At 37.0% G+C, this 13,766-nt stretch overlaps 1 protein-coding gene across 1 annotated transcript in view; it reads right to left on the bottom strand.

Annotated features, from left to right (window-relative positions):
• The window catches only part of abs (ATP-dependent RNA helicase abstrakt), a 79,987-nt gene that overhangs the window by 43,199 nt on the left and 23,022 nt on the right, over positions 1-13,766 (bottom strand). Inside the window, exon 5 of the mRNA XM_089087758.1 lies at positions 2,783-2,992. Within this exon, the coding sequence (XP_088943884.1) occupies positions 2,783-2,992 (210 nt within the window). The remainder of the gene's footprint in view (positions 1-2,782; positions 2,993-13,766) is intronic.

Raw genomic sequence — 13,766 nt, forward strand, 5'->3', positions numbered from 1 at the left:
TATTAATAGAACTTTTGGATTCCCAGGAATTTGAGCCTTCACGAAACAGCTTAGCTGAGTACATGCAGCCGTAAACTTGCTGTCCGAGAGACTAGATCTATAATTAGTAGGAAGATAGACGTTTATTATCACAATATCGCCAACTTTAACAGCGAGGAAGTGCTTACTTGATGCTAAAAGTTCAGCCTGAAGAGACTTTCTCACCAAAGTGGCTAAACCACCAGATGGCCGACCTCTGGATTTCACACGTTCAGCTGGTCGAATAAAACACTGGAGTGAACTTGAGAACTTGAGCAGGTTAGTATTGTCCTCGAAAAGCAGGTGCTCTTGTATACAAATTACTTCATTTGTTAGACTCATAGTATCAAGCAGCACTGTTTTATCAAGTACTTTCCCATTTATATTCCAAGACAGAGTACTACATATTTTGGGAGCGTGATCCATCTTTCAAGTTTTTTCTGTTATCAGGACAGGCATAGTAATAACATTTGTGCCTAGTCAAATTGCAATTCAGGCACCGAGTAGGATTTTGACAAGGGTTCTCAGGGGAGCTTGTGTGGCCAGTTTCTCCACAGCAGCTACAAGTTTCAGCTTCCTTACAGTCCGCCGCTATGTGCCCCACATGATGAAATCGATAACACCTTCGAGGCAAAATGCAGAATTCTTCTAGACGGAGTAGTTCGAAACCAATTTTAATCAGGTTCGTTAAGGCAGCAGACAATGCACTTCTAGAGGGGTAATACATTTTAAACGCTTGCGAATTGCCGCACTGATTACTTTTTCACAGTCTTTTGACAGACATATCAGAAGGTCCTCTGTCACGTTACTGGGGAGACGTTTTACTATACCGATGAACTGGGAATTAACAAGTCGATTGTCAATTTCATGGTTACTTTTGAGAGCAGCCGAGACTTTTCTGCTGCCTGCCTCGAAGAGACTGACAGTTGCCATTCCTTAATTTTCTGCCTGAGCATTACATCCGCTAATTTTGTATCACCCGGTGCCAATCTTGTTATAAGGTCCATACGCTTTCCTTGATCGTTTTACACTGGATTTTTATTCTTAACGACAACCGAAAACAGCGGTTTTCCCACATTTGGCGTTTTAGGTACTGACGAGGAGGCTGTAGGCTGATTCTTGGAATCAGCAATAACTTTCAAACCATTGTTCAGAGTATTTAACTTGCGGAAAAACTGTTGCAGCTCACTGTCCAGTTTTCTCGTCATTTCGTTCACTTTAGTAGTAATACAGACTGCAATTTCGTCACCACACGTGGGAACAGACTCCGGTTCGAGAATAACGAAAGTCAGAAGCTCTTTACCGTCCTTAGTACAGCGGCATATGGCTTTCGCAATATCTGTCTAGTTATCACAGTCTTTTTTGCATTCGCGTAATCGTTCGTCATATCCGAGTTCACCATCATAGTAAGTCCCCAGCAGTTTTTTGGCTTCCATAATACTGGCATGATCGAAAAACTCTATTCCATTGTTAAAGAACATATCCGTCTTAATTCCCTTTGTGATGCATCGAGAGACAAAGTTTAAAACTGGATTCAAGACCAGCACAGTTTTCATTTCGTTAATCTGGATTAAGTCCAATATATATTCAACAATTTCTTTGATAATTAATAATATCGAATTCTAGACAGATATTTAAGGGTTGAACTATATATTCAATATTTTTCTGGTGGTTAGCTTGCGAGAAAAGTAAGTGAAGCGTTGAAGGCTGTCTACCTTGTCCCCGCAATTTAAGGGGCAAGCCCAGCGGGTACCACGGCTCTTGCTAACAACTCTCCACCTCCTCTCTGCTTACTTTTCTTTCCCCACCTCAATTGTAGCGTAAATGCCTCTAAATACAAGACGTCCTATTTATTTAAAATCGCACTGCTTGATGGCTAATCTCCAATATTATCACTGAAAAAATTCGAATTCAGACCACTTTTACAAAATACAAATAAATGTCCAGAAACTAGGTTAGTATATTAAGCAAAAGTTTTTATTATAGGTCAGGAACTATAATCCTTTGACAAATATTGCGAAATCTAACTAGCTTCACTGGGATTATAATTCACTGAAAAAGCTTACTGGTTTGATAATGTTAATAAAATATCCAATTTATGACAGATACCTTCACTTTGAACTCTGAATTAATACTGATATATATATATATATATATATATATATATATATATATATATATATATATATATATATATATATATGTATATACATATGTATATATATATACATATATATATATATATATATATATATATATATATATATATATATATATATATATATATATATATATATATATATATATATATATATATATATATATATATATATATATATATATATATATATATATATATATATATATATATATACATATATATATACATTATGTATATATATATATATATATATATATATATATATATATATATATATATATATATATATATATATATATATATATATATATATATATATATATATATATATATATATATATATATATATATATATATATATATATATATATATATATATATATATATATATATATATATATATATATATATATATATATATATATATATATATATATATATATATATATAGATTATTCAAGGTATCACCTAGTCAATTTTTTCTGTGTTACCTATTTCTTATTGGTTGAAAAATCTAAAAAAGCATAATACTACAAAAGGTTTTGACAGCCATTTATGACTAGTAACAAAAAGAAACGTTAGATGATTTGCAGAAAAACTTACACAGCTGGTATTCCTTGAGCTTGAATTGGAGACGGCTTTACGATGTTCCTTTTTTCTAAGGCCTTAATCACAGCTTTTGGGAATTTCATTTGAGAAAACGTTGCCAAAGGAGGAGGAGGATCTTCCCCTTCAACTAATACTGACATATTCTTCCTGAATTTGTCCCACTTCTCCAGACCCAGTTTCAAAATAGCTCGAGGTGGTTTCCAGCTACAAATGATAATCAATTACCCTGATTCATAAGTATATTAAAATGCAAGGAGAACACAATTTTCTTTAGCTAAACAGTGCAGAAACTTTTTTTTATACCCCTATGTTTCAACTCTCCTCGAGTGGTGAATAACGATATTTTCAAACAACTCAGACACATTTTCAGAGTGAAGCTTCCAACTGCCAATATAAAAAGTTCGATTCGTAGAAAAATATGAGCACAAAAGCTAAGAACTGCTAAGAAAAGCTAAGAGTTCCAACTGCCAATGATAAAAAGTTCGATTGGTACAAAAATATGAGCACAAAAGCTAAGAAAACATTAGCTTCAGCTAACATGAAACAATAAAAAAAAGCATAGATTGGCAATTTGAAGATTTTCCAATGGTTGTTGTCAGGTGCATAAACAAAAAATATAATCATCTACAAAAAGTTCCTCTTAAAAACTAAATTTCTGTCAACGACACAATATTTTTTAGTGTTTGATGAAAATAATAAGCCTGGAATACCAGAGAATTGCATGTAATGCATTTGATTTTAAAAAATAATTGAAGTTCAGGACAAAAGTTTTAGTTGAGATTCAAGACACCTTCCGTAAACTACGCAGGTGCCATAAACATTTTGACAGCCCCTCGCTATCAAAACGCTGGCAAATCGAACAAATCCAGGTAGACTGCCACAAATATTAAAAAGCCACTAACAACCCTAAACTTGCTAAAGTTAATAAAAGACAAAATACAGAAAATAGTAGTTAGCCTGCCAAACAGATATTTAATTTTTAGTATTCAAAATACTATGTATGTTCATGTATCTGACAAACTCACAATATAGTGTATTTATACAGAGATTTTAAACTCAAAAGTTCCGTTCTTTTTTTCTGCAGATGTCACTACAGCTTACCAGAAGCAATTGAGAAGCTCTTTAAACATTTCTTAGCTCTCTAAGATCTAAAAAAGATAAATTACAGAAAATGTCTATTAGAAAATAATTAAATCCTGGTTTTTAAACTGCTATCTCGTGCTCTTATATATGATACATGTACTATAGCATACATGTACTATAGCATCATGTACAATAGCCTATTTATGCAGGCATGTTAATCTTGGTCTGTTCAAGCATAATTTTCCCCCTAAAAACACCAAAAAACTCTATTAGTTGGATTATCTCACAAGACAGACGTAGGTGTTGAAATCCTTTGAGATATAAAAGATCTAAAGCCGAACTGGCTAGTCATGATAAAAATAAAGCAAGAGAGAAATCTCAAGATGAAAAAAACAAAAAAAAACGGGACTACAGCCAGTAGAAGGAAAATACAAAACTAAAGCGACGCGGATCTTTTACCTGTATAAAACAAGGCGTCTTCAACGTTAAGAAACAAAAATAAAAAATAAATATCCAACAACGAAATAAAATCTTAAAAAGAAGAAAAAAAAACAACAAATATATATCTCAAGCAGCGCGATAGCGCTGCCTAAGTAAAGAACGATGTTGGCACAATGTATTATTTTTTATTTTTTTATTTTTTGGTTGGTATTAGATCAGGTCGCTTCGCATCGGATTTGTCGTAAAAACTTGAAAAATGGCTCATTCGATTGGAAGGGCTTGTGCCCTTTTTAATAGTCGAAAGTGATTGAAAGGCAGCAAACACCCCTTCCACGCCCATCATTCCACCAAACACATCCAATCAAAATTTTGAGATAACCATTTTGTTCAACGTAGTTTAAAGTTCTGGAAATTAGGTCTTTGAGGATGACACCCCCCCCCCCACAACCCTCAGGGCAAGGGTTGTAATTTATGTTCCGGAGGCATTTAAGGTTTTTATAGAAAGCATTGTCATAAAAGCTTCAAAAAGGGCTCATTCAATTGGAAATTGAAATGGCTAGTGTCCTTTTTAATAGTTGAAAGTGTTAACTAACCCCACTCTCACGTCCACCATTTCCCCAAACACATGCAATCATATTTTTGATATATCCTTTTTGTTCAACGTAGCTAAAGGTTTTGGAAATTAGGTCTTTGAGGATGATAACCCCCTCAGAGCCCTCTGGCCAAGGGTTGTAAGTTATATGCCCCTGGGGTTATACAAGGTTTTTAAAGAAAGCGTTGTCGTAGAAACTTCGAAAAGGGCTCATTCGATTGGAAATTGGAATGGCTTGTGCCCTTTTTAATAGTCGAAGTTGATTGGAGGGCAGCTTACCCCCCTCTCATGCCCACCATTTTCCCAAACACATCTAATCATAATTTTCAGGGTTCGGACAGGTCGGTTCGTTTCAAATTATAGGTTCTGTCCTATTTTTATAGGATTTCCCGGGCCCAAATATAGGCCAAATATAGGATTCAGAAGTCCTCGGGAGCAGATCTGTGGTAGATGGCGTGGGATGCCTGGTCACATAAATTCGTCATTTCCCGAGTTTTTGCATTTATTTATTTTAATTTTTTTATTTCAAATACAAACTGTACAAATAGTTAAAAAACAGTAAAAAAATCAGATACACATACTTTGCCAACGATTGACTGATTCAGGTAAAATATTTGGAATCACTCTTGCTGCTTCTTGGGCATCAATTTCGATATGAGGTCAGTTTTTCTCTTTGCAAGAAACTGCTCCATTCTTGCAAAGTCCACCATCTGCTCTCTTTCACTTGTCCTGGACTTCACAGCTCCTTCGAGCAAAGAAACAGCTAGGGCAATGTCTATGGAACTCTTTGACTCGGCAGCCTTCTTCATTCTGTCGGTCGCTTCCTGAAGTACAGTATTTCTACGCTGCCATGCGACAACGTCAGCACCGCTTTGATAAGCTTGGTAAGTTCCAGGTACTTGCTGTCCCTGCGCTCATTCACCAGTCCAAAATAATGGCTCCAAAAATGATCGATACGAGTGATGTCCTCACGGGGTCCAGTTTCCAGTCGCAAAAGCAGCCACTCAGCCTGGGCGACGTCTGAGCTTACTCCAATCGCAATCTCGTATGCCACAACCGCTATGTCTGCAATGCTTCTTGAATCCTTCATGTTGATTCTACTCAAACAGCGTAAAGTCTCTAGAAAACAATCCTTTTCCAGAGGACATTTTTTCAAAATATGGTGAATACCCGCGACAAAATGTTTTTGCACATTGACATAGAAAATGGCCTTGTCTTTCAGTGTTGCTTTCTCACCAAAAGCTCTTCCACATTTTCTGAAACTATGGGGTTTTCTGCAATTGTTTCAGAAAGGTTCAACATTTCTGGTGAGAAATTTTCAGTCTCGGTCACGAAATCTGGAGTAAAGACCCGTCCGCAAAGCGTCATAGCTAGTCTTTTGATCTCTGAGTGCAGAAATGAATGAGGGGCTCTTCTTTCTGGAACAGTTGGGTGAAACCCATGAACAGTTCTGGTGAGGCTAGAACAAACTCGAGTTCGGCCTTCATTGTCACACTTTTGATATAAGCCACAATCTTCAGAAATTTGGGAGTGGACAGAAGATTCTTCAGTCTTTTCTCTCTTGGCACGAAGTTCAGGAAGTACTTTAAGATTGCCGCCCACTGCTGCATGATTCTAGCGAGGACACGTCCGATCGTCAGCCAGCGGCTTGGGACATGCTTCATGAAAGCATTCTCTGGTACTCCCGCTTTATTTTGGCACTTGCGATAGTCTTCACAACGTGCAGGCCAGCCGTCAAAAAATGAATGCACAAGAATAACAAAGTCGGAACTTTCTTCTTCGAACACCTGGAGACCTTTCAAGAAAGGGTTATGAATTATATGGATGTTGCAAGTACCAATGTTCAACATTCCCTTTCCCGTCACTTTCTTTTTTCGGTATTGAACTTGTTCCAAACGCTTTTGTTGACGTTTGGTCCGTCACTTCCAAGCGAGATCAGTTTTTTCAAGTGGCAGCTGACTCTGCCCAATGGCTGACATAATCTTCCTATACAGGTCATCACTTGTCGCGTGGCCCATAAAACTTGTGCATAAATCTCTGCTATCGATTTCGTTTCCCTATGAGGACCAAAATCTAACACGCATCTGTAACTCTTTCATACCAGCGTTTTTGGTTGTTTCGTCATTTTCTAGTACAAAATATGACTGAATGTCCTTCACAAACATTTGCTCACAGTAAGGATGCAGCGCATCGGTGATCAGATACGTGAGTTTCTTCGCAAATAGGGAAATTCCATCGGGGATCTTACCGGGGAACATCGCATGGAAGGTTGCGACAATATGGTCTGAAGAGTTAGCAGACATGGAACTCTGTACCGTCTGAAGTGCCCACGTTAACTCAGCTTTATAAGCGGCATCACACTCACAAAACATGTTTCTACTAACTAATGGTTTATCCTTGGTTGTTTCATCCATTCGAGATTGTCCGGTCAGGTGAAGCTGTAGTGGATGTAGTTGAGCAGTAACTGCGGCTTTGTGTTCTGCAGATCGCACATGTTGGTTTAGCTGAGCAACCCCAGCTGTGCAACCAAGATATTTCAAGGAGAGTTTTCAAAAGAACGAGTACTGGTCGTTCCCAGTCTTACACCATTCGCCAATCTTTCTACCGCTGCAATCCGTCTTAGCAAGCCATGAACTATTGAACTTGGTAGGCCCCATACTTTGATTACCAAGCATCACCTGCAAAATAGCATTGGTGCTCTTCAGCCGAAAATATAGGAATAATAGGATTTTAGCCAAAATATAGGCATTTTATAGACATGCATTAAAATATAGGAATTTATTGGAATTTATAGGCGAGTCCGAACCCTGAATTTTGAAACTTCTATTCTGTTCAACGTAGTTTAAAGTTCCGAAAATTATGTTTTTGAGAATGGCAAACCCCCCACACGATACAGGGCAAAGATTGAAAACTATACCCTTAGAGCAAGTAAGGTTTTTTATAGATAATTTTGTCGTAGAAACTTCAAAAAGGCTCATTCGATTGGAGATTAAAAGGGCTAGTGCTCTTTTTAATAGTAGAAAGTGATTGGAGGGCAACTAACCCCCCTCTCACGCCCACCATTTCCCCGAACACATCCAATCAAAATTGTGACATAACCGCTTTGTTCAACGTAGTTTAAAGTTCTGGACATTAGGTCTTTGAGGATGACACCCCCCCCCCACAACCCTCCGGGCAAGGATTGTAAGTTATGCCCTGGGGCATATAAGGTTTTATAAAAAGTGGTGTCGTAAAAACTTTAAAAAGGGCTCATTCGATTGGATATTAAAATAGCTAGTGCCCTTTTTAAAATCCAAAAGTTATTGGAGGGCAAGTAACCCCCTCTCATACCCACCATCTTCCCGAACATATTCAATAAAAATTTTGAGATAACCATTTTGTTCAACGTAGGTCAAAGCGCCAGAAATTATGTCTTTGAGGATGACAAACCCCCCACAGCTCCAAGGACAAAGGTTTTAATTTATGGCCTGGGGGCATATAAGGTTTCTATAGAAAGCGTTGTCCTAGAAAATTCAAAAAGGGCTCAATAAATTTGGAATTTAGAGGGCCAGTGCCCTTATTAATTGTGAAAAGCAATTGGAGGGCGAATGTCTCCCCACGCCCATCATTTCCCCAAACACTTCCGATCAATATCTTAATATACCCATTTTGCTGAACGTAGTTAAGGGACCGAAGATTATGTTTTTGAGCGTAACAACCCCCCCACAGCCCTCAGAGCTAAGATTGTAAGTTATGTAAGTTATGTATAATTTTGTTACAGAAAGCGTTGTCGTAAAAACTTCCAAAAGGGGTCATTGGATTGGGAATTGAGAGGACTATTGTCCTTTTTAATCACAGTAGACAGAATATACAGTAAGCTTATCGCAGATCATTTCTGGTCATCGTGAACAAAAAGCTCCTCCCACTTCTTTCTGCCTTAGCTTGTTTAGCCTGTTTTATAATGGGTTTTTGTCCGGGTTATTGTACCAGTAAGCTTATCGCAGATCATTTCTGGTCATCGTGAACAAAAAGCTCCTCCCACTTCTTTCTGCCTTAGCTTGTTTAGCCTGTTTATAATGGGTTTTATAATGTCCGGGTTTTTATAATGGGAGAGATAGAGAATGATCATACTGTCTAATTATATAAACTGCGTTTTTAATAGTCAAAAGTAATCGGATAGAGAATCACCCCGCCCCATGCCCATCATTTCCCCAAACATGTTTGATCAACATTTCTATATGGCTATTTTGCTTAACGTATTGGAAATGTATGGAAATTATGTCATTGAGGGTAAAAATCCTCCCCCCATAACCCTCAGGAGAATGGTCCTAAGTTATGCCCTTGGGATATATAAGGTTTTTATAAAAAGTTTTGTCGTAGAAGCTTCAAAAAGGGCTCATTCAATTGGACATTGAGATGACTAGTGGTTTTTTTTCTAGTCGAAAGTGACCAGAGGGCAAATGCTCCCCCCCCAATGCCCATGATTTTCCCAAAAAGTTAAAATAAAAATTTTGAGACAGGCATTTTGTTCAGCGTATAAGAAAGGTCTGGAAATTATGTTTTTGAGGATTAAAAATCCCCCCAGCCCTCAGGGCAAGGGTTGTAAGTGATGCCCTGGGGACATATAAGGTTTTCATAGAAAGCGTTGTCATATAAACTTCGGAGGGGGCATTGGATTGGTAATCAGACGCTCTAGTGCTATTTTTAAGAGTCAAAGTGATCTGAGGGTAGGTACCCCCCCCCCGCCCACACACGTCGTATGGTCCCGAAATGCATCTAATAGAAATTGAGAGATAGCCATATCGTCTAAATATCATATAACAAGGCTTTTGGGGTTGAAAAAAAAAACAGGAGATTAGGGGCAGGGTTTGCAAGCTATGTCCAAGGGGTATTTAAGGTTTTTATGGAAGGGATGGTTTTTTAACTTTAGAAAAGGCTCAATCTTTCTCCCTGAAAAATACTATGCCAATATAAAACAAACAGAAATTAATTAAAAAAAACTTTTCCCATAAAATAAGTTTTTCAAAAAAAAGTAAAGAACTCCATTAAACCAAAAATGAACAAAAATAGAATCAAATAATCTACCAAGCATACACCTACACACAAATCAGCATCAATAAATAAATGAAACCCAAAACATACAGAAATTGAAACAAATAAGAGTCAAACTCAAAACGAGCAGAAATTAATATGGGTAGGGTTCTAAACCCCATGCTTTCTAAAAGCATGAATATAAGTTGTACTTTAATGAAAAATTCTTTTAAATGTTTTCACTTTTATAACTTTAAGGAATCAAAATTAATTAAGATTTTAAGGAATAAATATTAGCATACGTATATTAAACTGATGATACACATATTTTTCAGTAAATTCATTTGAATTTTTTTCAGTAAAGTACAAATTATATTCTGGCTTTTGGAAAGCATAGGGTTTCTCTCACAAAACTGCCATTAACTTCTCGCATTAATTTCTGCTCAGATTAACTTCTGCACATATTAATTTCTGCTCGACATCGCGGAAGACATTTATTAACCTTGCTTGCGTACGATCTTTGCTTACGATCTTACCCTAGTGATTCTAAACTACAATCTTACCCTAGTAATTCTGACAAAGTTTACCTGCATATTTCTGCGGGGTTATTAAGCTCAGTGCTCCTAAGGGTCCCTTTTTCTTTATTTTAAAAAATAAAAAGTTTTTGGTCTTTCTGGCCCTCCTTAAGGCTGTTCGTACCTGAAAGCAGCGATTTCCTAAGAATTTTCTTTTGATTGCTTCAGAATTATGAAATTTCAGGATATTATCACATTTTGTCGGTGTTGCCACAGAAAATAAATTAGCAAACTTAATTAGGTAAATATGACGAAGATTTTCGTTCGTAAAAATGTAAAACATTAACAATTTACTGGTTCCTAAAGACAACTACACCTTCATAGGAAATCTACAGCTTATTAATGTATTTCATTGGTTCTACTTTTGAATATTCCTCTCCCCTTTGGCATTTCTCTCTTACTAAAAAAAAAAAAAAAAAAAAAAAAAAAAAAAAAAAAAAACTCAGAGTTCAGAGCATATGCAAAAATGACCTCTGAGAATCATAGGCAGCGCGCTAGCACTGCCTATGTAAAGAACGATGTGGGCACAATTTTTTTTTTGTTTTTTTTCTCCAAACTCGGGCACTTAGTATCGAACGGCATGTCGTAGAAACTTCGAAAAGGGCTAATTCGATTGGAAATTGGAGTGGCTAGTGCCATTTTTAATAGTAGAAAGTTATTGAAGGGCAACTAGCCCCCCCACGCCCAAAATTATTGAAAGTTTTGTCGTAGAAACTTCAAAAGGGCCATTTTTAATAGTTGAAAGTGATTGGAGAGCCACTACCGCCCTTCTCACGCCCACCATTTCCCCAAACACATCCAATCAAAATTTTGAGATAACCATTTTGTTTAACGTAGTTGAAAGTTCAGGAAATTCGGTCTTAGAGGATGACAACCACCCTAACAGACCTTAGGGTAAGGGTTGTAATTTATGCCCTGGGGGCAAATAAGGTGTTTATAGATAACTTGGTCGTTTCCAAAAGGGTTCATTCGATTGGTAATAGAAATGCATAGTGCCCTTTTTAATAGTCGAAAGTGAATGGAAGGCTTGACATTTCATAGTAAAGACCGAAGTGTATAGCATGCATTATTTTTTGTTGTTGTTGTTGTTTAGACCAGGACACTTCGTATCGAAGGAGTTGCCGTGGGAACTTCGAAAAGGGCTTATCCGATTGAAAATAGAAAGGGCTGATGCCCTTTTTAATAGTCAAAAGTGATTGGAGGGCAACTAATCCCCCTTCCACTCCCACCCTCCCATGCCCACCCTCCTTTTGCCAATTATGTATAAAAACTAAATGTTGCCTTAAAATTAAATCAAAATGCACTGTAATAATGCTAATTCCCAATAAGGCATCTCAGCATTATCCCAAGAACGACTGAGGGTATTATGTTCAAACTTTCGGGGCTACTTCTGCTCTTAAAATTTAACCAAATCAAAATAGCGTAAGTGTATCCAAGCTATCAAAGAAAGTAAACAGATTTTTTTGCGGATGGTATCAAGTTTTCCATTTCAAGTCAACTAGAGGAGGTATGAAACTAAATTAAACAGTGCTATTTGTGTCCAAATTTTTAAAAGGGTGTATGTTGTTAAAAATTGCTGAAAATTTTTTCTCCAGCATACAAATAGCAGGCCAAACTACAAAGTCTTAAAAAACGAAAAGATTTAAAGTATTGTTTTCTTTTTCCCTGAAAAGACTATGTGAATACAAAAGGAACAGAAATTAATTTTAAAAAAACTTTTTCCACAAAATAAGAACTCCATTTCACAAAAAATGAGCAAAAATAAAATCAAATAATCTACCAAGCGTGAAACTACCACAAATCAGCATCGATAAATAAATGAATCTCGATACTGACCATTAAAACCAACTTTACCAAAACGTGTCAAGAAAAGGTAGTAACAATAAAATACAGCAACAGTAACAACACAAGAGTTTCATGTTAGTAAGAAATAAATAAAGGTTTGTGATCTGTTCCGCGGTTTGTTACCATAAACTGTTCCATCCAAATTTTGACTGATTCACACAGAGATTTTAGTTTTACTGGTTGTCGGTGGTTGATGCTGCACTACAAGAAGCACTCCACAAGAATTTCTTGATTTCTATTAGACCAACATTAGTTCATCAAAAATTTCCTCATATCAGTTTCTGTTACTTTAGAACAAAAGCATTTTTTAAAATATAACGGGGGGGGGGCATGGGCGTAGGCGGCATCTTGTCTAGAGGGGGGCAGTTGATTCTGTGATGGAGAGGGGGGGTTTATAAATGCTTCCCGAGGTCCTTTGAATTTAGAGATTTAGAAACTCGTCATTGTATATTTCGCTAAATCTCGGCCTTTAGCATTTTCCATGTTCTACTTTTCCCGCAATAGTATCATAGGCAGCGCAATAGCGCTGCCAAAGCAAAGAACGTAGTTGGCACAGTGCATTATCTTTGTTATTCTTTTAGACCAGGGCACTTCGTATCAAAAGAGTTATCGTACAAACTTCGAAAAGGGCTCATTCGATTAGAAACTGGAATGGCTTGTGCCCTTTTTAATAGCCGACAGTGATTGGAAGGCAACTGACACCCCTTCCACGCCCACTATTTCCCCAAACACATCCAATCAAAACTTTGAGATAGCCATTCTGTTCAGCGTAGTTTATTTCCAGACAGAAATTATGTTTTTGAGGAGGACACTCCCCCACAACCCTCAGGGCAAGGGTTGTAAGTTAAGCCCTGAAGGCATATAGGTTTTTATAGAAAGCGTTATCGTAGAAACTTCAAAAAGGGCTCATTCGATTGGAAATTGAAAGAGCTAGTACCCTTTTTAATAGTCGAAAGTTATTGGAGGGAAGTTAATCCCCCTCTCACGCCCACCTTTTCCACAAAGAAATCAAACCAAAATTCTTATATAGATATTTTATTCAACATAGTTGAAAGTTCTTCAAACTAGGTCTTTGAGGATGACAACCCCCAACAGCCCTAGGGGCAAGGGTGGTAAGTTATACCCTGGCAGCATATAAGGTTTTTATAGAAAGCGTTGTCGTAGAAACGTCAAAAAGGACTCATTCGATTGGAAATTGAAATGGCTAATGCCCTTTTTAATAATCAAAATTGATTGGAAGGCAACTAACACCCCTTCCACGCCCACCATTAATCCAAGCACATCCAATCAAAATTTTGAGATAGCCATTTTGTTCAAAGTAGTTGAAAGGTCCGGAAATTATATCTTTGAGGATGACACCCCCCTCCCTTCAGCCCTCATGGTAAGGGTTGTAAGTTATACCCTGGGGAGATGTAGGGTTTTTCTTGAAAGT

The sequence above is a fragment of the Artemia sp. Qi Xiang Cuo genome, chromosome 4 (assembly GCF_049724085.1).
Source record: "Artemia sp. Qi Xiang Cuo chromosome 4, ASM4972408v1, whole genome shotgun sequence".
In the NCBI taxonomy this organism is placed as follows: Eukaryota; Metazoa; Arthropoda; class Branchiopoda; order Anostraca; family Artemiidae; genus Artemia; species Artemia sp. Qi Xiang Cuo.